Source organism: Rhizopus microsporus (assembly GCF_002708625.1).
Source record: "Rhizopus microsporus ATCC 52813 unplaced genomic scaffold scaffold_4, whole genome shotgun sequence".
In the NCBI taxonomy this organism is placed as follows: domain Eukaryota; kingdom Fungi; phylum Mucoromycota; class Mucoromycetes; order Mucorales; family Rhizopodaceae; genus Rhizopus; species Rhizopus microsporus.
The window spans coordinates 459,579-480,842 of record NW_019671919.1 but is presented as its reverse complement, the minus strand read 5'-3'; the positions used below and the strand labels follow the sequence as shown (position 1 = coordinate 480,842).

At 38.6% G+C, this 21,264-nt stretch overlaps 8 protein-coding genes across 8 annotated transcripts; 2 read left to right on the top strand and 6 right to left on the bottom strand.

Moving 5' to 3' along the window:
• Positions 1–88: 88 nt before the first annotated feature.
• RHIMIDRAFT_199474 (actin-like ATPase domain-containing protein) lies at positions 89–1,822 on the bottom strand (the record flags this gene model as incomplete). The annotated part of the gene is made up of 4 exons (XM_023606378.1): positions 89–864; positions 921–1,203; positions 1,257–1,499; positions 1,559–1,822. 4 exons carry the CDS (start codon positions 1,820–1,822, stop codon positions 89–91), a joined length of 1,566 nt encoding a protein of 521 aa, XP_023468331.1.
• A 2,976-nt stretch (positions 1,823–4,798) lies between these two features.
• On the bottom strand, positions 4,799–5,438 carry RHIMIDRAFT_103709 (uncharacterized protein). Its single transcript, XM_023605155.1, has 2 exons — positions 5,253–5,438; positions 4,799–5,202 (listed from the first exon to the last, which is right to left on the bottom strand). Exons 1-2 carry the CDS (start codon positions 5,409–5,411, stop codon positions 5,038–5,040), a joined length of 324 nt encoding a protein of 107 aa, XP_023468330.1. The 5' UTR covers positions 5,412–5,438; the 3' UTR covers positions 4,799–5,037.
• Positions 5,439–5,766: 328 nt separating this feature from the next.
• RHIMIDRAFT_275724 (uncharacterized protein) lies at positions 5,767–8,296 on the bottom strand. Its single transcript, XM_023612563.1, has 5 exons — positions 8,164–8,296; positions 7,861–8,093; positions 7,572–7,806; positions 7,410–7,515; positions 5,767–7,358 (listed from the first exon to the last, which is right to left on the bottom strand). The coding sequence occupies exons 1-5, from the start codon at positions 8,249–8,251 to the stop codon at positions 5,816–5,818; spliced, it is 2,205 nt and encodes a 734-aa protein (XP_023468329.1). The 5' UTR covers positions 8,252–8,296; the 3' UTR covers positions 5,767–5,815.
• Positions 8,297–9,026: 730 nt separating this feature from the next.
• RHIMIDRAFT_275715 (uncharacterized protein) lies at positions 9,027–9,936 on the top strand. The gene is made up of 3 exons (XM_023612562.1): positions 9,027–9,134; positions 9,208–9,415; positions 9,465–9,936. The coding sequence occupies exons 1-3, from the start codon at positions 9,034–9,036 to the stop codon at positions 9,711–9,713; spliced, it is 558 nt and encodes a 185-aa protein (XP_023468328.1). The 5' UTR covers positions 9,027–9,033; the 3' UTR covers positions 9,714–9,936.
• On the top strand, positions 9,922–11,222 carry RHIMIDRAFT_103665 (proteasome subunit alpha). Its single transcript, XM_023605153.1, has 5 exons — positions 9,922–10,052; positions 10,104–10,298; positions 10,354–10,464; positions 10,522–10,580; positions 10,629–11,222. The coding sequence occupies exons 1-5, from the start codon at positions 9,957–9,959 to the stop codon at positions 10,894–10,896; spliced, it is 729 nt and encodes a 242-aa protein (XP_023468327.1). The 5' UTR covers positions 9,922–9,956; the 3' UTR covers positions 10,897–11,222.
• Positions 10,936–11,923, bottom strand: RHIMIDRAFT_103675 (uncharacterized protein). The gene is made up of 2 exons (XM_023605154.1): positions 11,269–11,923; positions 10,936–11,141 (listed from the first exon to the last, which is right to left on the bottom strand). Exons 1-2 carry the CDS (start codon positions 11,609–11,611, stop codon positions 10,975–10,977), a joined length of 510 nt encoding a protein of 169 aa, XP_023468326.1. The 5' UTR covers positions 11,612–11,923; the 3' UTR covers positions 10,936–10,974.
• On the bottom strand, positions 11,639–15,967 carry RHIMIDRAFT_290293 (ras GEF). The gene is made up of 8 exons (XM_023613726.1): positions 15,591–15,967; positions 15,119–15,536; positions 14,947–15,063; positions 13,316–14,885; positions 13,095–13,260; positions 12,551–13,049; positions 12,408–12,500; positions 11,639–12,351 (listed from the first exon to the last, which is right to left on the bottom strand). Exons 1-8 carry the CDS (start codon positions 15,737–15,739, stop codon positions 11,932–11,934), a joined length of 3,432 nt encoding a protein of 1,143 aa, XP_023468325.1. The 5' UTR covers positions 15,740–15,967; the 3' UTR covers positions 11,639–11,931.
• Positions 15,968–16,959: 992 nt separating this feature from the next.
• RHIMIDRAFT_290292 (uncharacterized protein) lies at positions 16,960–20,854 on the bottom strand. Its single transcript, XM_023613725.1, has 5 exons — positions 20,173–20,854; positions 19,987–20,109; positions 19,648–19,938; positions 19,352–19,595; positions 16,960–19,292 (listed from the first exon to the last, which is right to left on the bottom strand). The coding sequence occupies exons 1-5, from the start codon at positions 20,824–20,826 to the stop codon at positions 17,020–17,022; spliced, it is 3,585 nt and encodes a 1,194-aa protein (XP_023468324.1). The 5' UTR covers positions 20,827–20,854; the 3' UTR covers positions 16,960–17,019.
• Between the last annotated feature and the right edge of the window lie 410 nt (positions 20,855–21,264).

Below are 21,264 nucleotides of genomic sequence, written 5' to 3'. Positions count from 1 at the left end.
CTTTTCTTTAGCTTGAATCTATTTGACACAACGAAATAGTAGTGTAGTAGAGAAGCGTATGTATGTTTTAGCTTTTGTTTATTTACATCTATTTTACTATTTGATGTTCAAGTTCAATGAATTCCTTTATATGGGCATCATATAACTTGGTTCTCTTTAAATCTGGTTTACAGACTAGCTCCAAGCCTTCTGGAGGATGTTCTTTCATCATTTCTACAAAGGAAGAGTATCTTTTACACCCATACTTTGCCAACAACGCACCTCCTAAACTTGCACCATTCATTCCCTTTTGCTTGTATACAGGCAAGCCAAACACATCAGACAGAATCTTTAGGATTGCTTTATTTGCTGCAGCGCCTCCTGATGCCAGTATACGTTGCGTTTCTCCACCCATACTTTGTAATCGAATTTTCATTGACATGAACTGAGATTCAACAATTGCTTTGACATTGATAAAAGGGTCGTCAAATTCTTCTACAGCCTGCTTATCCTTAAAGCGATAAATTCCTTTAGCAAATGGAATGATTTCCTGCATCCAATAATAAAACCCAAAGTAATCGTTCAATACAGCTTCCTTCTCGATCAGATACTGATTAAACTTTTCCCAGTCTTTTTCTGCATAAGAATCTCGAATGTATTGTCTGGCTAATGATCCATTTTTGTAACAAAGCATTCCCATATATCCATCAATATCTGTGGGATGGGCCATAAGGTGAGTTTCGGTTGTAGGCTCTGCGCTTTCCTTTTTGAGGTAAACCAAGACTGTGTCCGAAGTTCCGAGAGAGACAACACAGTCGCCTTGAACTAAATTCATGGATACGAGCGTGGCAGAGTTATCACCTGTAAAAGGCATAATGCAGCACTCTATGAAACGATATGTCATGCAAGTTCAATTATGAATAGTGAGTGATGTAACTTACCATCAGAGAATCCATATCTCTTTACATAATACTCGCTGATTTTCCCTAGCGTGGTTCCACCTTCAACAGGCTCATCATGTAACTTCTCCAGAAGCTCGTCACCACCGCATTTCTCTAGCAAGGATTTTTCCCACTTGTGAGTCTGGATGTTCATCATATTAGTGCCGGATCCTTCGGCAGCATCCACGGGGCAGAATTTGCCCAGCAATAAAGTTGCGACAAATGAACTGACTAAATTTATACGCATTGTTTCCTTGTAAGCTGTCTTGTTGTTGTGGTATATCTAAAAAGGTAAAATAAGAGAGAATCCCAATTATAAGCATATAAAAACCATACCTTTGCAATTTGATTTCCTGTAAATCTCTCATAAGCTTTTGATCCTGTGAGTTTAGCTAAAGCCTCGGGACCACCAACGCTTTCTTCAAGAGCACGACATTCAGCAGTTGTACTAGCATCTTGCCAAATGGGTGATTGCTCGATAGCAAAGGCATGTTGTAGTTGCTCAAATAGCGATTTCTTAGAATCAAGTTCTTCTAACGCTTTTAGGCCTTGTTCCTTCCAATAAACACTTCCGTGTTGCTAATATTTATGCTATCTATTAATCTTTCTGATTAACGTGATGGAGTGAGTTAATTTACCTGACCAGCGCCAGAAATGCCATGAATGGAATTCACATGAGGGAAAGATTTTAATTTGTTAAGCAAGATGTCAAGTGCCTTTACCCACATTAATGTTGGCGATGTCACATTGTCGCCGTTTACAATTGCACCGTGAGTTGTATTAAATTCGGGCAGATCTTTATCAAAATTGACAGCTTCTTCAAGGACAATGTCGTGAGCATCATTGATAACTGTACACTTTAGCTGTTGCGTAGATAAATCAAATCCAAGGTAATATGACATAATATTAATAAAAATAATAGTTCTCCCCCTTCCTCCTTTTTAGACATTTAAATAGCATAACAAAACTATCCGATTGGACCAAAAATGGACAATTTTTCCGATTTAGTGAAATTGATACTCCGAAGAAAAAGAGCGTTACTCTTTTCAGCAACAAAGTTGCTGTCACGGATGTATTAAGGAAGATCACACTGCCTGTGTTTGAGTTTTTCCAATCAGAATACATACGTGGCAAGCGAGGGGATCCCCAATCGTGCATGGCTGAAGATTAGAGCTAAAGAACGTACATGGTCTAAAGCTCGGAACCAGGGTCGTTTATGGCCCTAGAAAGGCTTTAGGACCTTTCATGGCCCCAAAGCGGGGAGGGGGAACCATTTATGGCTCCAGTGTAAATCTCGCCGGACATTGGCCACAGTATGCCTTCTGTTTGATGGTCACCAGCACGGATACAATGCCGATCCAGAATAAGCTCTCAATTCGTTCTTCTAGACTGGGCACCCAGACCTAGCTGGCGAAACCAGAACCAGTTTTAACCTTCCCTGTATTGCCTTTAAGAACCATTTTTCCCTTTGCTCCAGTACTTCCTAAAAGCTTACCTAGCGAACAGCATCAACCTACGGAAACATACAGACGTATGATGGGAATACAAAGAGGGCATAAAATGGCAAAAAGTTAGCAGGAAAAAAGAATAGAGAGCCAGACCATAGGATCACCAAGGGAAGAAGCAATTAAGAGTTGAAATTATTAGGATAAGGCATGCGAATTAGGAGAAACTGACCACTGGAGACGATTGTTGGTTATTCCGAGAGATTCCTTTTCTTGAAGCGATTAAGGGAGAACTATACATATGTTAGAAGAAAGTCAAAGATAAAAGACAACCACTCCCGTTACGCCACACTTCCCTTAAAGTTATTAAAGTATTGATAAGAGAGCCATAGCCATACTTTGCTTGATATTTTTGAAAGAGATAGAAGGGAAAAAGTAATTTGAATAGAAAAGGATATTAGCGCTGGCATTATCATGACATTCTTCCTTTTTCTCTCTCCAACTCAAAAGCGAGATAAGTGGTTATACACAAAAAGAAAAGCTTGCAAATATCGTTAGATGATCTCTTGTTTGTATTTAAAACTTGAAACTTGCCCTCAAGAAGCAACTCATGCTCAACTTTAATTGCATGTCAATTGAGCCTTTTCTTATGCCTTTGGCAACTTAACATAGTCATTCTTTTCTTGATAATTGATGCTTATATGTTCTCTTTTAGCTTCTTCTTTGTCGAAGCTAACAATGATTCGTTAGAAGTCTGGTTCATTCTTGCCCTTGCCTTGTGCTCCATAAGTGCTGTTTATTAGCATTAGTACAAGGCTGAAGGTAAAGAGTACACATATCTGTATAGACTTACATTGGCTACGTGACATGATCACCACAGTTAGTTAAAGGAATCTCATGGAATGAAGCCATTAGGTGCATGTCCATGAAGGGTTGCTTCAGAATCCTTGCTGATCTGTGCCTCTCCTTGTGGTAGAAGGCTCAGGCATACACCTTTCTCCCATTTTATCCCCATCTGTCAATACTGCTTAATGGATTAAAGCTAATGAGTTTGACAGTATTATCATCATCGACTGTCTAAATGAATGTATTCAGATTAGTATTGTTACTACATGTGCTGATCTATTCATTTGATGCTCTTTGCGCAGCACTAGGCTTGTGGTTATTGACATCATTGTAACAAGAGGGCTCGTATAACCTTTTATAAACATGTTCCGTAATACAATGGTTTTTTATTATCTTGTCAACTAGTATTTTTAACTTTTTTATATACAAACTCTTCCTTTAACTTATAGAACTCTTGCAATGTTCAGATTGTTCGTATTGTCAATAAAGGGGCTGATGTTTCTATATCTATGTTCAGATTGCTGATCACACAAGCCAATGATAAAATTAATAGGCTAACGTTAGCAAGTTTGAATTGAACTTGCAGAGCTTTCTGGTGACTATTCCTTCTTTCTGTTACCGTGAAAATAGTTCAATCTCTTCGTTCCTTGGCCTCTGGAAGAAGAGACCGAAGAGAGGCTGCTAGAGGAGTAAGAAGGGTCTATTTGTAATGAATAGTTGGATTTCAGACAAGTCAGGCAAAGAAATGCATAATACAACGTATTCGCTCCTCTAGTGTAAATAATAGTTATTTATATACAGTCTTTTTAGAGTGTAAAGTCGCATTTTTGCAGTGTTTATAATACAATTTATACGAAAAAGCGATAAGTCAGCGCGGCATCTCTTTCTGGAAGCGGTGTACTCATCAGATCAAAGCTAAGATAAAGGAGAGAGAAAAAAGAGACAAAGGCATCGATGGGGTTCTTTATTAAACAAGACGCTGACAACATTAGTAATTTACAATCCGACATGCGGCAACAAACAAGAACGGAATAGTTAGCATATTAAAGCAGATACATCCTCCTAAGGCTGACTCTATTTCGCACCTATGGCAACAGTTAGTATTTCCTTCTTGGCATCATTACGTTTTATATCACATCTGATCTGCATAGAATTGAATGCACCACCGCAGAGTTAGATCGTGTAGAGAGACTGAAAGTACTCGCGTAGTGAACAATAAATTGAAGAGAAATCAAGCATTATTCTTGGCTTATATGAATTATAAAAGAAAGGGCTCAGATTCCATCCAGCCAAAAGCAATAAGCAAATAGCTTGAAAGAGATTCTGTACTAGCTATTGCAGGGTTTTGAGGGTAAGTGGAAAGAACCATGACGTATTGCAAAAAGTCCTCAAATATGAATACAACTGAATGAGTCAAAAACTTCCTTTGAGTCCTTAACTCTAGTATAAGTGCAAATTCGATTAATCAAGTCGAGGCAACCGACTCTAGTTTTCTAAGGGTCATGGACAGTCTGAAAAAGAGTTTCTGTTTTTGGATATTCTACTCTTTTCCTGCTTTGTGAAACTATGTGTTCTCTTTTGCCAGCAATACCCTCTCAGTATGTTGTATCGTGACAGTAACAGTATGATAAAACAGAGTGGAGAAGACTAATTCAACAGGCTGTTATGACGCGCTTGTGAGGTAATATATAAAAGTGAAGACAATATGACTTCTTTAATTTACAAGGTATAATAATAACGAAACCCAGCACTTTACAAGAGCCATGCCATAACGGCAACTGTACAAGCATTGTAGTTTTCATCTATTATAATTTATACATAACGATTTAAGCAGTATTTTGTGCTTCAGCTGCTTCTCCATAAATCAATTCGTATCTCTTCTTTGTCTCTTCATCCAAAGTTTGAGCTCGACCTCTACGTTCATAGTTTACCATATATCTATCAGATTTATAAGCACCTCCACCAAGACCAAAACACATGACGATGTAAAACTAGACACTTTTTAGTATACATGTTGTGGACTCTATGGTGTATACATTACTTTGTTAACTGTCTGAGTTCTGCGATACCAAGGCAGGAAAGCATACATCAATCCTGAAGCAAAGAGACCGACACCAGCCCATTGAGCAGCGCCTATGGCAAATCCTTTCATGGCATATTTAGAAGCGTTTTCTTGATCAGTGCTTGTAACGACTCTCATTATGGATTACTTTTTTTTGAATACGAAAAAAAAAAGAAGCGAAGTGAAATATTTATTCTGCCTTTTTTAAACGTCTGTTGCGGTGTTCTAATTAACTAAATCGTCCCATTTTCCAACCACTGTTTGCAAGGGAGAGATCAAACAGCAAGAGATTGTAAATATGGACATAGTGATGTTATTCATATTATTACATCAAAAAAAAAAAGAAGAGAAAAGTAGAACTTTAAAGAAAACCATTTTTATCATATTCAATAAAACAGTAATAAGCAACTCCTTTTTTTTCTCTTTTCGCTTAAACGTTTCGGAACCCTTTGCTCTTTTTACGGGTTATTTCTGAGTCATAATCGTATATTTCCGTATCCTTTGCTTTTCTTTTCTTAATACTTGGATTACTAATTTATTTATTACAAAGTATAATATGGAGGTGGTTGATAATGCGTAGGATTATGCTGTTGATAAATAGTATTCCCAAAAGGATCATGTGGTTGAGGGAATGGTACATTATTATTGTTATGTGCATACGCTGTGTTGTTTTGATAATGGTTGCTATGGTCAACAGTGGTATTACTATGGCTGGCATAGTATGGCTGATTTGGTTGTTGTGGAGAATTGTGACTGTAATTATGGTAAGCATTGTGAGGTTGTTGTTGTTGTAGTTGCATATCAGGAATGGTAGGAATTGGCATTGAGACAAATGTATTACCATTATACTGTTGGGGATAAGTCACATTTGATTGCGGTTGGTGGCTATATGACAGTATAGGTTGACTCAATGATGTCTGAAGGGGTTGATGGTTCACATGGTGGTAAGGTGAACCAATCGTGTTGTGCTTTACAGGTAGATTATGAGATGATGGACTAGATAGATTGGTAGTAGGCCTTGGTCTACTCGGTAAAGGTGGAGGTACGGGGCTTGTGGGCACAGGAAGTGGCTTACTATTCGCTATAGTAGGCATTGATCCATTATTACCATTTGCTGATGGTCGAGCAGGCAATGGTGGAGGACTATTTATTGGCTGGCTACTGTTAGAGATAGAAGGGGACACTGTTACAGCAGTATCTTTATTAGGCAAGACCCATCTCATCGATTCCTGTCGCTCTAAGCCATTCATACTCGCTGCGCTCTCTTGTTTGTGTACAGACGCTATGCTTCCAGATGAGTGTCTGCTATATGTGCTAGATTGTGACATCTGAGGGCTTGTGTTTGTGCTAGGGGATGGACTGTGTGATGCTGATTGAATCACATGTAGTTTCTCCATGGGTGGTGATACTACAGTAACTTGATGGCGCACAGTAGGCGTACTGAGGGGAGATTGCTGCTTAAACGTATCTTGAGTAGGGGATTGTGCATTAAATCCATTCGATTTAGTAGATAGGGCCGTCGTAGGGGTAGCAGGTGGCGTTTCTTGTAATCGAGAAAGTGGTGTAAGGGCCTTAAAGCCTTTCTTGGGCGTTTGTATATCAGGTACATCAATTTCATCTGGTTTCTGATAAATGAGTGGTGGCGTATCTTGCTTCACTGATACAGGCGTCGTTGGTATTGAATTCAAGTCTATTTCCTTCATCTTTTCAAACACTTGATCATACTCGGATGGGTTTGTAGAATCTGTATCGACTGTGTTCTGATCTATGCTTTCTGACTCCTCTTCTTCATCGTCGTCAATACTGAATGAGAGTTTTGGATAAGTGCCAATAATAAATGGAATGTTGAAAGATGCTATATCACTCGGCTCTTCCCGTCGAAGAGGATTTTCTTCGTTCAGATTAACACTGGCTCGGATAACATACTCAATTTTGAATACGTTACAAGAAATATCAACCGTAGGGCAGGAGGATGCTGCAGGAATAGGTAATTTTAGATTAAATGATTTGGTAAAGCTAGTAGGTCCAGAGATTTCAATATTGGAAGTTGTTTCTGATATAATTTTGGGTCCAAACACTTCATTTCTGATACATCATTATGTCAGTTTCCACATGCATAAAGCTAATTTAACCTACTTGTTCTTTCCATAGTAAACATAACGCATGAGCTGTATCTTTATTGCCTTGCTTCTAACCATGACACCAATATGATGAATGGTTACCGTTATAGGAATAATATCACCTTCCATATAAAATATGTCAATAGAGTATTATCTTTTTATTGTATTTCAAACATACCTTTTACAGCAGCGCGCTTACCAAGACTAACAGCCACCTTTACTTTTCTGGTTTCTCCTGTCAAGACGAGCTCCCTTATCTGAGTATGCTCTCCTTTTAGGTCATCAGCCTCAACATTAATATCTTCCAAAATCGTCACAGTTTCTGTAGCCATCGAACAAAACTTTTCGACAATGACATAAGGTCTATTATGCACGGCTATCAGTCTGTAACTAATTTTTAATAGTTTTGGAATCTAAACCAAGAATAAGTATGGTTTTTATCATATCTGGTCATTAGATACATTTACCTCCAAGGTGCTGGGCAATTTAAGCTCTGAGGATGATGGAATATTCATTTTGAATGGAAATCGATGTGTATGGGCCTCGAGATAATATGATTTCTCTCCTGCTGGTGGTTCAGCAACATACAATGATTTTGAATAAATTGTAGTTGACTTTCCACCAATTTCAGCACAGCCTTCCAAACTCACTTTGATATTATTTGTCTTCGTTGGCTTCTTCAAGTCCAATACGATGTCGCCTATTTTAACAATCATTGATACTCGTGCAATAATAATAATAATAATAATAATAAAAGGATGATTGTTTACCAGATATATCATCGCCAGGAAAATAGTATCTCTCTTGCTTTAGTTCAATATAAAACTCATTTTCATTAGACTTGAATAAGTCTGTCATTTGCTAAAGTTTCTTTGTCTTTAAAGAAGAGAAAGAGAAAAAGAGAGAGAAATAGTAAAAAGAGAGCGAGAAACAAAAAAAAAAATCTATTTATGGAAATGATCAGTTGTACAAATTTACACAGCCGCAACCACCACCCTAATTTTTCTTTATTGTATACCGCACCAATCTACAAGAACGAAGGCAGGCATATTCCTCGCCCCGGCACTCCCGCGTCACTATTGATATTGATCCGCTACTTTGGGTTTCAATGCTCAACTGTACACGAGGAAGAGGCCCCCTGACGGTAAACCCCAATCCTGTACTTGTGGATATGACCACTTTACGAGAGCTCATGCTATTCACTGCCTAGATATGCATGATTGCTCACAGCTTCCTCGCACGATTGATGATCCACTCTCGTACTGCCTGAACAAGATCCCCAAACGGCCGCCGAAATCTCCTTATACCTTTGAAACATGGCAGCAATGGTGGCCCACGCTTTCTCTCTCTCATCCTTCTGGAGCTGGAACGCATTTGTCACTCTCTTCACTCTGAACAATACCTTGGCTCTTTCGACACTGGCTCCCTTTCCTCTTGTGGCTCTTGTGGGTCTTGTCTTCAGTGCGACTAGTCTCTCGCTGATTTTTGCTTTCATTTCACCTCGACCATATCTTTTCTTTTTTACACCATTTTCTTCCTTGCCCACATTTTTTTTTTGTCTGCGGACTCCGCGCCCACAGGCTTTGAATTTATTTTATTTTATTATTTTTATAAATAAATTAGTCTTTTTTGTTGTATAAATGACTGTGATTTCTGTGGTAAAGCAACAGCGTCGACACCTGTTTAGCTTACCAAACCTATTGAGCACAGGGAAGCATTACTCTGAAAGAAAGCTACTAAAGTAAGTAGCAAATAAGCATACACTACTTTGGCCAAGCCGATCTCAAGTCGATCTATACAAAATGCTCAATTAGCTTTTCGCAGAACCAACTTTATAATGTTGTCGCCAATGTAGAAGACTATCATCTCTTTGTCCCATTCTGCACTCATTCTCATGTATACACGAATACTAAAATCAGTGACAACAAGTTTCTGTTGAAAGCTGAATTAGGGGTTGGCTTCAAATTGTTTAAAGAAAAATACATGTCCAGGGTGACATGTGAGAGACCCAATTTGGTCAAGGTACAATAGACAAAAGAAACAGTAAATCCCTCCTAATTTTCACTTATAGGCAGTAGCTGCGGATGGTACATTATTTAATGATATGATAACCACATGGAAATTTACACCCAATGTGCCCAGCACAAAACTGAATACCCCTGAAGCGGCTGATCATCCAACATGTTGGGTCGATTTTAGTATCTCATTTGATTTTACATCACCTATTCATGCTCAAGCCTCGTCCATGTTCTTTGACCAGGTGTCAAAAATGACACTGAAAGCTTTTATTGATAGATGTCAAGTTGTGTATAAAAAATAGATCTTGATTAGATATACTACATATAAGCACACCATCAATCCATAGATTGATAAAATATAGATATAAAAAATGTGTAAAGTACGTAGATGATTAACATAGAGTGTGCTGTGTGCCTTTCAAAAATAAATAACCCGCTTTAAATGTGACTGGCTTGATGCCGTCATGACCTTCTAATGTACACGTACACAATCTGCGCGTCCCTTTTTCTCTCTCTCTTTTTTTTTCTCATACTTCTTTATAAAAATGTTCTTAACTCGCTCTGAATATGATCGTGGTGTAAATACCTTTTCACCTGAAGGTCGTCTTTTCCAAGTAGAATATGCAATTGAAGCCATTAAAGTAAGTCTTTAGAATGTAGATGCAGAAGAAGGGTTTCTTATATACAAATAGCTTGGTACAACTGCTATTGGTGTTCAAACTTCTCAAGGCGTTATCTTGGCTGTAGAAAAGCGTGTATCTTCTACATTATTGGAACCTAGTTCAATTGAAAAAGTTATGGAAATTGATGAGCATTTAGGCTGTGCTGTTAGTGGAATGACAGCTGATGCAAGAACAATGATTGAACATGCGCGTGTTGCAGCTCAGGTAGGAAGAGAAAAGAATTGAACAAGTGAACTAAACTGACAACTTTTGTCTGCAGAACCATCGTTTTACATATGATGAAAAGCTAAAGGTTGAAAGCGTCACTCAAAGTGTTTGTGATTTAGCATTGAGATTTGGTGAAGGTGCTGAAGGTGAAGAATCAATCATGGTAAGGGAAAAAACAAAAAAGATGGCAAATAAGAATGAAGGCTTATTATTCATTCAGAGTCGTCCTTTTGGTGTTGCATTGCTTATTGCTGGTGTTGATGAAAATGGACCTCAGCTGTGAGTGCTACTGATTACACAATAACATACAACTAACAAACGATCTAGTTTCCATGCTGACCCTTCAGGCACATTTATGAAATATCAAGCAAAGGCTATAGGATCTGGATCTGAAGGTGCTCAAACAGAGCTTCAAAAGGAATATCATAGATCAATGACATTGCAAGAAGCAGAGACTCTTGCATTAAGCGTTTTAAAATCAGTCATGGAAGAGAAATTAAACAAGACGAATGTTCAAATTGCATCAGTTACACCCGAACAAAGTTTTAGAATCTATACCGAGGAAGAATTACAAGAAATCATCAACAGATTGTAATCTCCTTGTACTTTTATTATATCATCCTGCGCCCTTGAATAAAAAGAAAAAAAAAGAAAGGAATTGGCACTTTATTGTTTATAAAGCATTGATAATCGCTGCGAGAAGAAAGATGACTACATCAAGAGAAGAGTATTCCACTTTACTTTTCGTATTCTTGTGGAACATGATTATGCATAAGTTGTCTTCAGCACTATGAAATGCTCCGGGTAATGATTGTTGAATTGTTGATCCAAGACACATGTCTTTTTTTTAAAAAAAAATCGGAAGTTATTATTAATACTAGTTGTATTGACTGTAACTTGCTGAGGGAGACGCCAAATAAGCCTCACCATTACTTGCAAGACTATTGTGCATTCTTTTTAAATTTACCTTTACTTTGATCATTGTTAGAGTCATGCGTTATACTATCCGAAATGGTATTAACAATTGTATCCACTCTTTGTTGATCTTCTTCATAGCCCCAATCAGGTTCTTGTAAGTCATCATCACCTATCGTACGTAACTCTGTGCTTATTTCATCACCAGCTTGAATGATATCAACCCATTCGTTTTCAGTTTCGGAACGATTAATTGATTCAAAAGTTGATTCGGGCGCTAGTAAATCTAGTTCTTCAGCAGATGATGGTTGACGTTGACTTGAATTCTCTTGATGGTTCATAATGTAAATGAGTGAATGGATAAAAGAAAGATGAAAAGAATGTAGACCTATCATCGCTGTTTTTTTTTTGTTTTTTTTTTTCTTTGACTCAAATTAACTTTTTGACTAATGACCGAGGGCAGTAAAGGGATTTCATACAAGTATGATGTAAACCCATGAAGAAATAACTTCCATAATGAAACGATAGTAGATATCTAAACAATCAGTTTCAGCATATTAGAGAAAGCTGTTCTTTCGTGGTTCTGTTGAAACGTAATGACAGCTTTGTATTATCTTGCTGTCACCTAAGGGAGGAATACTTGGATCATCATTTTAAATTTGAGTCCAATATACTTTATTATTATTATTATTATTACATAATTCATATTCATTTTCTACATGACATTTCCAGCGAGATAAATACTGTTGGGAGTTTCAGATGCTCTTGGTTCAAGTTGTAAGCTTCGTTCATATAGTTTTTCAACATCATGCTCACAGTTCAATTGAGCCTGAATAAAATCCTGTAACTCTTGGAGTGTCTGGAAATTGTAAGCAAAGGATTGGAATTGTTTGAGTTCACGAATGACTTCGGCGACCTTTTGTCGCTTTGCAAAGTTGATAAGATTATTTGATTTACGGAGATAATCTGGGTTTCCGTCTTCAATGAATGTCAAGTCTTGAAGGTAAATACCCAAAAAAGGAATGCATGGTGGGCTAACAGAATGAATGTTTTCACGATACTCCACAAAGTTACGATTGGCCCCCATGAGTTTACGAATAGAAGCAAGTGTTTGAGTTGTGGTTCTATTACACGCCTATTGCAACAAGAGATGTTTAGTATAAAATATAATTCCTATTTTATGATATCTACCATCCACGTCTTCTTCAATCGACCAATGGCACTATTGTCAAATGCGGATAGAATGGCCATACACGTATTAAAATTGTTCAGCATCTTACAATGCTATATAGTATTGATTTAGTATTAGGCATAAAAGATGTTGAATGACTTACATCAGCAACTTGCACCCAATATTTAATAACAGTGGCTCGCTTCTTAGGATCTTCATGAGCCAATATACTCTCGGTGACCCAAGAGGTTAAACGATTACAGTATTTAATAGACTGCTTGATGTTCACAGCCACTAATCCATGATCGCCATCTCTTGACCAAGCCTTACCGAGACATTCAATAGGTCTAATGCTACTATACAGTTTGAAATCCATGATACTTAACTGTCTGGCCATTTCAAGTGGTTCTGTGTCAAGGAGTGTAATATTTGACATATTCTTTGGACGTATGGGGGCAGGACCTTCAACCTCGTTTCGAATAATCTTTTTAATCTCTCCACGGGACTCTATGCGCTTTTTGATTAATTTGAGCAATTGATTAGCAGCAAATTCTGAAGAATCTCTAATGTATGACTTGGTAAAGTGTTCGAAACGACCAAGCAAATATTCGTCTTCATCAATATAATAGTTTTCTAACCAGTTCTTCATAACATTGAATACTCTATAGAATATGAGCATATGTAAAACTCTCAAGTAAATCATTTACCGAAGACGGACTAGCTTCTGTTTACGTTCAGTCCATAACGCTAATTGTTCAGGTGTTAATCGCTCAGGCGGGCGCAAGTTGTAGCGACTCTCTAATAGAGTGACGAATTCTTCAGTTGTGCAAAATGACCGATATGTAAGTAAGAAAGTAGCAATGAAGTTTGTATCTACAAAAAAAGGAGTGAGATTTTACTTTGGGAAAGGGTATAGTTTTGCCATTACCCAAAGTATTATGCACAGTTAATCGCTCAACTAACGCAGATAAGGTTCCCCCCTTGATAGAGCCATCAGATCCAATCTCAATCTCATCAGGTTGATGATCGTAGCCCAAGGTATCAGCAAGGTCTCCTGCTCGATCATCAGGCCTAATACTTTGCTGTCTTCGGCGGTTGACAATATCAGAGATTCCTGTCATGCCAAGGGTAGGGCGACGAAAATTAAGCGTCTTAACATCATCTGGAGGCAAACCAAAATCACTAAAGTCGCTTTCCGAGACGCCCTCTTGACTCTTTGAGCTTGTGTTTGTCATAAACGTACCAATGTCACTGTGATGATCTATGATGCTATCTGAGAATGATGTACGACTAGGAGAGCGACGTATGCCACTGGCTGAAGTAGAAGTTGTAGGTGATAACGTGAGATGTTCTTCGCGACTGGCTCCCATGTTGCGTTTTCTCTCATTCACCATGGCAATCACACTTTGCTCGACAGTTTCTATAACATTTTCTATATCGATCACTGCCTGGTTGATCAAGTCGACAGCATCGGGTATATTAGTTTCTGCGTCCGTCAGTGTCTGAACAGCACCGAACAGATGACCAATTGCACTATATATGCTTTGGCGACTGGCACGGTAGGCGACGATAGAAGGAATCTGGTTATTGTCAATGTTGTCCAGATTGATGTCGTCAAGAATAGCAATGTATTGGCCGATTTGAGTGGATAATGCCTTAAATAATGAAACTGAAGAAGCTCTTTTATCCATACATTTTAAGTTTCTGTCCTTATTGTATTCTGTGAGAATGTTATGTGCGTTTGCTGATAGTTCCTCTGCTGATGTATAAATTTGATGAGAATAGACTTGCAAACTGACAACCAGGTCTTGATTTAATAAATATCTTGTCTTTTGCTGTAAAGAGCTGTTTTGTTCAGCTGATTGTTTACTGCCTTTGCGCTTTTTATCAGAATTCAAGTTTATATTAGATAGGTCGTTAGCAATACTAGCGGCTGTTGGACTATTCTTTTGATTATCAAAAGAAAATACGTCAAAGGGTAACTGTGAGGTATCCTTCAACAGCCTTGGGTTAACATTATTGATGTTCACACCACGCTGTTGGCATATAGTAACAAAGTTTCTGACAGCCACAAGCACATCATTTGCATCTTTTTGTATCTTTTCAAGCATAACTGCAGTCGTTTGTGGATCAGATAGTTCTGTGCTCAGTCTAGAATTGAGCACAAGCTTCGACAGAGAAGACATGACGAGTCGGCGTGGGTCTTTGAAAGCAGGATCTTGTAAGAGATGAGAATCTTTATCCAATGCGCGAGATGCGTACAGCATGAGTCGAATCGACTCTACTATAACTGAAGTTTTTGTCTGTATATCTTCTCGTTGTCCCTTTTGAGCTGCAGTTGTTAACTCGTGAATATTAAAGGCAATGTCCATGGCCAGTTTGTTCCAGGTCAGCTCTTTCACTGGGGATTGCTCTTGTACTGCATCTCGGTAAGTGCTGTGTACATCATCCTTATCGTCTTCCTCGTTGGTCGACGTTTCTTCTTCTTCTGTCTTTTTCTACGGGTTACACATATAGAATGTGAGTGTACAAATTCTATGAACAGATAACTCTAATTACCAAGCGACCGGTTTCAGGGTCGATCTCGTCATAATCCCAGGTTGTTTCCTGTGTAAGCAAGTTACAAAAATAAACTCTTCCCTGTGGTGTCTTTCGTTCTACCCAGCTGTCCATCAACTAGGCAAATTGTGTTAGAACATAGATTGATCTAGTATTTCCTTCAAGGATTTACCTCCTGTGCTGAAGGACCAGTGTCATCATCATTGGCGTGTTCATCAATGTCTTCTTCAATAGGCTGGCTGGGATAAAAAATACTGTCTCTGTGATCTATCCTTTGATCCTTTTTCTCAATGATGGTTTCTGAATCCTGTTCCAGCAGGGGATGTTGGTGTGTAATTTTTCCAGTATGCTCGTTATAGTAATACCATGCTCTTCCGTCTTCAGTCATCTGAATGGTCCAGCCATCTGGTAGATTAGCATTGTTTCGACTTACTTCTGAGCCTGCTGAACTGCTGTAAATAGATGAAGCACGGTTACCGTTGATTGGTCTTGGTGGTAGTCCCTTATCCGGTGGCCTGGAGAGCATGCCCATATCTTCTTTGACTAGTTCAACATAGTTGCTAGGAAACCAGCCTCTTTCTCCATTACATCTATATTGAAATAAAATCAGTTGATTCCTTCTTTACAGTCGATCATCATCCTACACTCCATCCCACCAGCCTGAATCGAGCTTTGCTAATACATCAATATAGTCGCCCTTTTTGAAGCTTAGTGAACTTTTCTCTTCGGAATAATAAGGGTAGACTGCTCGAACTCTTGCTATGATTCTTGGAGGCAAAGGTAAAGTGCTCATCAAGATATGAAATATAAATGTTGGATATGATGATAAAAAAAGAGAAGAAAAAAAAATAAAAATGAAACTTGTGCTTTTTTATTGTCTTTAAGCAAGAGAGTAAAGAGGAGATGAATTTGTGGTATGACAGAGAATAGCAATTACTGTTCTATTATAAAATTACGAAATACTTAAAGTAACCTTAACCAAGATGAATGGCCCAGGATCATCTTAGTTACCATTTTATTTCGTACAACTTTTCATTGTAATTCTCTGTTGATCAATATCTACTCTTCCTTTTTACTGGAAAAAAAAAATCTCTATTGCTTTGTCTCTGATTGAGGAACCACAAAATCAAACTGGATGTCACTCAGAAACTGCATCAATTGCCATTTTAAGTCTTTTCCTTTTAAACTTTCTCGTGATGTGTGTAACAATGTTTCATTCATCCATTCTACACATTTAGTTTAAATGTAAAGTGGTGCTAACCATTCCAGGAGTGGATTACCATGGAAACATATTCACCATTGGGAGAGGCAATAAAAGGCAGCTTTCACATATCATGGTATTCTGTACTTGCTATTCATTAATGAGCATGTGATATAATTGGTAAAAGACTTGTAATTATTTCCATTTTTAAATTTCATCAACCAAACTTCACTTGCAAAAGAATTGAAATCAATTGACGCATGCCTCTAGTTGCATCAATTATTAGGCTTACCCCTTTTAATCCCTCTTGTTCTTTCCTACTTCAGAAAACCCTGAGTTTCCTGAAGGTTCGTTGATGCTTGGGGCGTTCATTGACCGGTTATTTATTCCGTACTTTAGGAGACAGATCAACCTTAGCATGACAGGAAATGATCTCTCAAGATGATTGTTTTCTTTTTATGCTCTATATTTTTCATTAACTTTTTGGTTTACTTTAACTCTTTTTTCATTTTACCTTTTTCTCTACTTTTTGTTCCCAAGGAGTTTAAAACTTTTGCGCTTCATTAATGTTGGTAATTGGAGAATAAGTAAAAAGTATAGGTAAAGCTGGCTTTGTCGCTGTAAGCCATTTTTGATGTCATAGTTATTAGACAGACCCCTAAACCCCATTTGCTATTTTAGACTAAACACGAGATAGTAAAAGAAACCTTGCCAGGGTTCAAGTTTTACAAGGATCACAATATTATTTCAAAGTGTTGCAGTGACAAAAAAGAGAATATTACATAAAATTAGTAAATAACTAATAAGCAATGCATTATTTAACATGATTGTATTTATTCATAAACAAAGAACTTTATTTATTACTTTATAAGTTAAACTGGTTGGTTAATCTGCGAAGATCTTGCAACCCAGTTAACCTCCTCAACTATTCGTTTTGCAATGGTATCAGGCTTCATTATTAAGAATCTATAGTCTGTGATCGCATGATATCGCTCAAGGCCCAAAGCCAAGGGTATTCTTTGCAACGTAGCTGCCGCATCTTCGCCGACAGGAAAATAACATATCAGTATGGGGAATCTGGCTGTTGGGTTGTGCTCTTCGATTTGCTTCACAACTGCTTCAAGCCTTGCCGCACACGCGCTCCAGTATGACTCCGTGTCTTCTTCAGAGTTATTCCAATTAGCTTCAGGAAGAGCAAAGATAAGGCCGCCCATTTCGCTAGCGACAATTCTGCTTATGGGATCCATCCTGGGTGAAACCATTCGCAGCGTAACATCATGATGAGAATAGTTGATTGTTTTTCTCAGAAAGTCGCCGTCAAGTCCAAACTTTCTTTGATACCATGCTGAAGACTCCAAGTTAGTATCTTCAACGCTGATCACAAGTTGCCAGTTGATCTTCTGATTGAAATTTGGATGCTTTCGTAAGAAATCGTCCACTTTGGTCCAGGTACGGCCGTATATGTTCAGTCCAAAGTCTTCTGTTCCCCAGATGGCTTCTGGTGAAGAGTTTGCGTCTTCGCATTCTTCAATAACCTTATCCGCCACAACGCATTGCTTTACTCTTTTAGCGATGTTCTCATTACTGTATTCAAAATCCATCGAGGTTACATCGATAAGCGAGTAGTAAGGGTTGCTTGAAAAAATCTTGCTATAGAATAGTTGCTTGCTTTTCAAAAGACCGGCTTTCTTTTCTTTTTCGGCAACCTTTCTTCGCATTTTATCCATCCATGGTCTTGTTCTTTTCTTCAGCATGGTTCTCAACTTAACTATCTTATTTGTTTCCTTTCGTACTGCCTCCCTGATAGCAACCTTGACACAGTCCTCAGCAATCATGACTACTAATTTTTTCTTTGCTTCCTTCCGTCTTTGCCTTATTTCTTCTTCCTTCTGTCGCTGCAATTCCAGCAACCTCAACCTTTCGGCCTCCAGTTCTGCCAATTCTGCCAGTCGTGCCCGTTCACGTTCCTCAGCTTCTTGTCGAAGCTTTTCTTGGGCAAGCTTCTCTGCGGCAAGTCTTTCTCTTTCGGCAGCTTCTTCTTGAAGACGTATCTTCTCTTTCTCTATGACCTCTCTTTTCTTTTGTTCCATCAAAGCTTCTAATTTTCTTCGTTCAGCTGCTGCCATTGCTTCGGCTTCGTCCGCCTTTCGCTTGACCTCTATCAGCATTTCCATTTTTTTCTTTCTTGCAGCTACGAGATCTTCAGAAGCCTCTGATTCACTTTTGCGCTTTTTGCCAAGCTGCATTTTAGCATTGGAAGTGTAAATCACGGGCTCATTTGACAAATCTTGAATGTTTGCATTATAATGCATGCTGTCATCCTCTTCCATTTGTGTAGCAACTTCTGCATCATTCATCTCCATATCGTTAGCAGTGGGATGAATGGAATCATGATGGAAAACAGCCATCTCATCTTCTTGATCATAATACAAGGGAGCGGTAGTGGCTGGAATAGGAATTGTGTCAGGAATATCAGCATTTTTAGGTCCATTTACAATGTCAGCGAACGTCTTGCCTTCCTTCTTTGGCTCAACTAGCGTCATAGACTTTTGTTGTGGTGGGTATGATAGAGGCTCCAAGAAGATAGGCGTTTTAGTTTGAGGATGCTTTTGCCCAAAAATAATTGTAGGTTGTCCCTGGGACATATCAACTTGCATGCCATAATGTAAAGCTTCCTGTATGCATTGCTTCAAGGTATCATAGCCCAATGCTTGCTGGACATGTTCAGCTTCAACACCACCGGCTCTTAGCATATAAGAGACATTCATAGCCTTCAAGGCGCCTTTACGTATCTCTGGGAAATGCGATTCTAGTAAACATGCCATGAGGAAAGGCGTTTGCGGGTCTGTGATTAAGTTGAACAAAGCTTGATAGTTATTTTGGCTACCAAAGGCATTTTCTGGCTTGTTTCTTCTTGATGATGTCTCCATGATTTCATTGCTTCGTTGGGCAAAAGCATGGAATTTCAGCGCTCTTTGTACATACGAGTGATCAAAGATATGCATTGGTTGAGCCATCATTTGTCTTCCAATATCTTTGTCTCTGATGTGAGTCAAGATATAGTAGGCTCGGAATTCTGCTTCATTGGGCGTTTCGATGTCTTCTTCACGTAAATCTTCATAGAACTCCATAAGACTTAACAAAACTAAATAGATATGTTTGATGAGTGAACAATTACAGAGAGAATAAAGCAAATCAGTTTACCTTTTCGGAGTTGTTCTACTTCTTGCTGCTCACTAAACTTGCTTTCATCCAGGCCACGCATCTCATGCAAACACAGGATATGAAATCTGGCAATGCGCTCATGGACTTCAACAGCGACTTCATTGCGGATGTTTTGCAAGGTAAAGTCTTGACGAATTGACCTTGTGCGGTCGCGAATGAAAGCATGACATTTTTCTAGAGGATTCTTTGACAATATCTCATCAATTAGGTAGTCAAGTGTAGACTATAAAGGGCATGAGTATTAAGTCAGGAATAGTATTGTTATATCTACTTACAACTAATGCCTCAGGACATCTCACATCACTTGGAAGTGGCTGATCGTTTCCTGCTGCAGATCTTCTGTAGGCTTTAACTACTCTGTCGCGATCAACATTACCATATTCATCAAGTTCGAGCTTGTCAAGACCATTTTGAAGATTTCTTTCAACTATTTCAAACTCTGGGCATTTTGTTTGGCAGGTGCCAACGAAGTCAATAGCGTCTTCTAGACGACGTGGGACATTAGGATCAGGTAAAAGGCCATCCTTGATCGCCTGAGCTCTTTCTTGAACACGTTCTTGTTTCATCTATAAAGGTGTTAACAAAAAGAATTAGGCTTTATAAAAACTGAAGACACTTGCCTGTGTGTAGAGTTCGCTCTTTGAAGTACTGCTGAAACGAGCAGCTCTATCAGCAGCTGTTATTTCACGAGTAGCGCTGTCTGCAGGGGTTGCTTGCTTCATTGGGGTATTGTTTCTCTATTTAAATGAAGGGATGTATAAGAAAGTAGTTTGATGTATACAATAGACATTTGTATTTACTTGCGGTAGCACATCATTCCTAGGTGTTCTGTTCCATGGTAAAGGGGTGTTGTTCTTGGGCGCTTTGTTCCAGGATTGGGGCATTCCAGTAGGCTTTGGTGGGAATGGAGAGGGTCCTTTGCCCTTGCTGGTATTTTGGAAAGAGGAACGTTCTTCTTTAACTTCAAGAGAGGCATTTGCGACTGGTGGTATGCTTACATTTCTGTTAGCATTGTTGCTGTCGGCTGTTAATGCATTGTTGTTTAAGCTTTGCTGAGGAATAAAAGTGTTGTTTTTCTCTGTATGCTTTTGGTTAAATTGTCTTTGATAGTTAGGGTTGTACATGTTCTTGTTGTGCTTGGTATTTTTGAAGTTGTTCTTGGGGGCTGCATTGCTCATCTCTCTTAAGCTGCTGTCCAGGCGCCGGTCAAAGTTGGCAGGTAAATTGCGATCGAATGGCTTTTGATTGTTAAAATTGTTGTTATTAAAAGATCTATTACTGTTATGTGATCTGTTATTGAAATTTCCATGGAATTCGCCACGCCCATGAAACTCTCCTCCACGACCGCGCCCTCTTCCAGGAATAAATGTCTTGTTAGGGTTGAGAAAATCACCTCTGGATCCTCTTCCTACGCCAGTGACATAAGTGTTTGTGGATTGATTGTTAAAGTTCATTGCAGAATGAGTCACAGAAGAAATGAAGATCAGAAAGAAATTGAAGGTCGGAAAGTAAAAAGGTGCGTTTTAACAAAAAAGGGAAAAAAGAGTTGCTTCTATACTAGGAGTAAATGTCTAAACTCCAGAAGGAGAACCGTGTTCGATACGGCGACAAAATGCTTGAGCTCTGCCACATCCACGAAGGATGCCATTGGCGATCTTGAAAATATTTTTTGAAGCGTTAATATCCCGTTGCCAAAGCAATCCACATCCTGTGCAGGATTGGATGCCGTGGAAGTTTACAAAAGCAGATATGAACGCCATATTTTCACAAGAGTTGCAGATCTATAGATAGTTAAGTAGGATATTCAAAATTAGAGAATAACGCTTTACCTTTGACGTTCGAAACTCATCAATTGTTACAACGATAACGTCGCCTTGCCTCTCTCTTTTTTT

What these genes read in the sequence shown, in the direction of transcription:
- RHIMIDRAFT_290292 (XM_023613725.1), bottom strand. Translation starts at nt 20,826, where the DNA reads ATGAACTTTAACAATCAATCCACAAACACTTATGTCACTGGCGTAGGA. An exon ending in AACTCTACACACAGGCAAGT is followed by an intron (nt 19,939 to 19,986) that starts GTCTTCAGTTTT and finishes ACACCTTTATAG; the next exon opens with ATGAAACAAGAACGTGTTCA. An exon ending in AGTAGAACAACTCCGAAAAG is followed by an intron (nt 19,293 to 19,351) that starts GTAAACTGATTT and finishes ATATCTATTTAG; the next exon opens with TTTTGTTAAGTCTTATGGAG.
- RHIMIDRAFT_103665 (XM_023605153.1), top strand. Translation starts at nt 9,957, where the DNA reads ATGTTCTTAACTCGCTCTGAATATGATCGTGGTGTAAATACCTTTTCA. An exon ending in ATGCAATTGAAGCCATTAAA is followed by an intron (nt 10,053 to 10,103) that starts GTAAGTCTTTAG and finishes ATATACAAATAG; the next exon opens with CTTGGTACAACTGCTATTGG. An exon ending in ATGCGCGTGTTGCAGCTCAG is followed by an intron (nt 10,299 to 10,353) that starts GTAGGAAGAGAA and finishes TTTTGTCTGCAG; the next exon opens with AACCATCGTTTTACATATGA.
- RHIMIDRAFT_275715 (XM_023612562.1), top strand. Translation starts at nt 9,034, where the DNA reads ATGACTGTGATTTCTGTGGTAAAGCAACAGCGTCGACACCTGTTTAGC. An exon ending in TCTGAAAGAAAGCTACTAAA is followed by an intron (nt 9,135 to 9,207) that starts GTAAGTAGCAAA and finishes ATGCTCAATTAG; the next exon opens with CTTTTCGCAGAACCAACTTT. An exon ending in AGAGACCCAATTTGGTCAAG is followed by an intron (nt 9,416 to 9,464) that starts GTACAATAGACA and finishes TTTCACTTATAG; the next exon opens with GCAGTAGCTGCGGATGGTAC.
- RHIMIDRAFT_103675 (XM_023605154.1), bottom strand. Translation starts at nt 11,611, where the DNA reads ATGATAGGTCTACATTCTTTTCATCTTTCTTTTATCCATTCACTCATT. An exon ending in TAACAATGATCAAAGTAAAG is followed by an intron (nt 11,142 to 11,268) that starts GTAAATTTAAAA and finishes TTTAAAAAAAAG; the next exon opens with ACATGTGTCTTGGATCAACA.
- RHIMIDRAFT_103709 (XM_023605155.1), bottom strand. Translation starts at nt 5,411, where the DNA reads ATGAGAGTCGTTACAAGCACTGATCAAGAAAACGCTTCTAAATATGCC. An exon ending in GAACTCAGACAGTTAACAAA is followed by an intron (nt 5,203 to 5,252) that starts GTAATGTATACA and finishes AAAAGTGTCTAG; the next exon opens with TTTTACATCGTCATGTGTTT.
- RHIMIDRAFT_290293 (XM_023613726.1), bottom strand. Translation starts at nt 15,739, where the DNA reads ATGAGCACTTTACCTTTGCCTCCAAGAATCATAGCAAGAGTTCGAGCA. An exon ending in CTGGTCCTTCAGCACAGGAG is followed by an intron (nt 15,064 to 15,118) that starts GTAAATCCTTGA and finishes CAATTTGCCTAG; the next exon opens with TTGATGGACAGCTGGGTAGA. An exon ending in AACTGTGCATAATACTTTGG is followed by an intron (nt 13,261 to 13,315) that starts GTAATGGCAAAA and finishes CTTTTTTTGTAG; the next exon opens with ATACAAACTTCATTGCTACT.
- RHIMIDRAFT_275724 (XM_023612563.1), bottom strand. Translation starts at nt 8,251, where the DNA reads ATGACAGACTTATTCAAGTCTAATGAAAATGAGTTTTATATTGAACTA. An exon ending in AATTGCCCAGCACCTTGGAG is followed by an intron (nt 7,807 to 7,860) that starts GTAAATGTATCT and finishes TTCTTGGTTTAG; the next exon opens with ATTCCAAAACTATTAAAAAT. An exon ending in GTTTACTATGGAAAGAACAA is followed by an intron (nt 7,359 to 7,409) that starts GTAGGTTAAATT and finishes ATGATGTATCAG; the next exon opens with AAATGAAGTGTTTGGACCCA.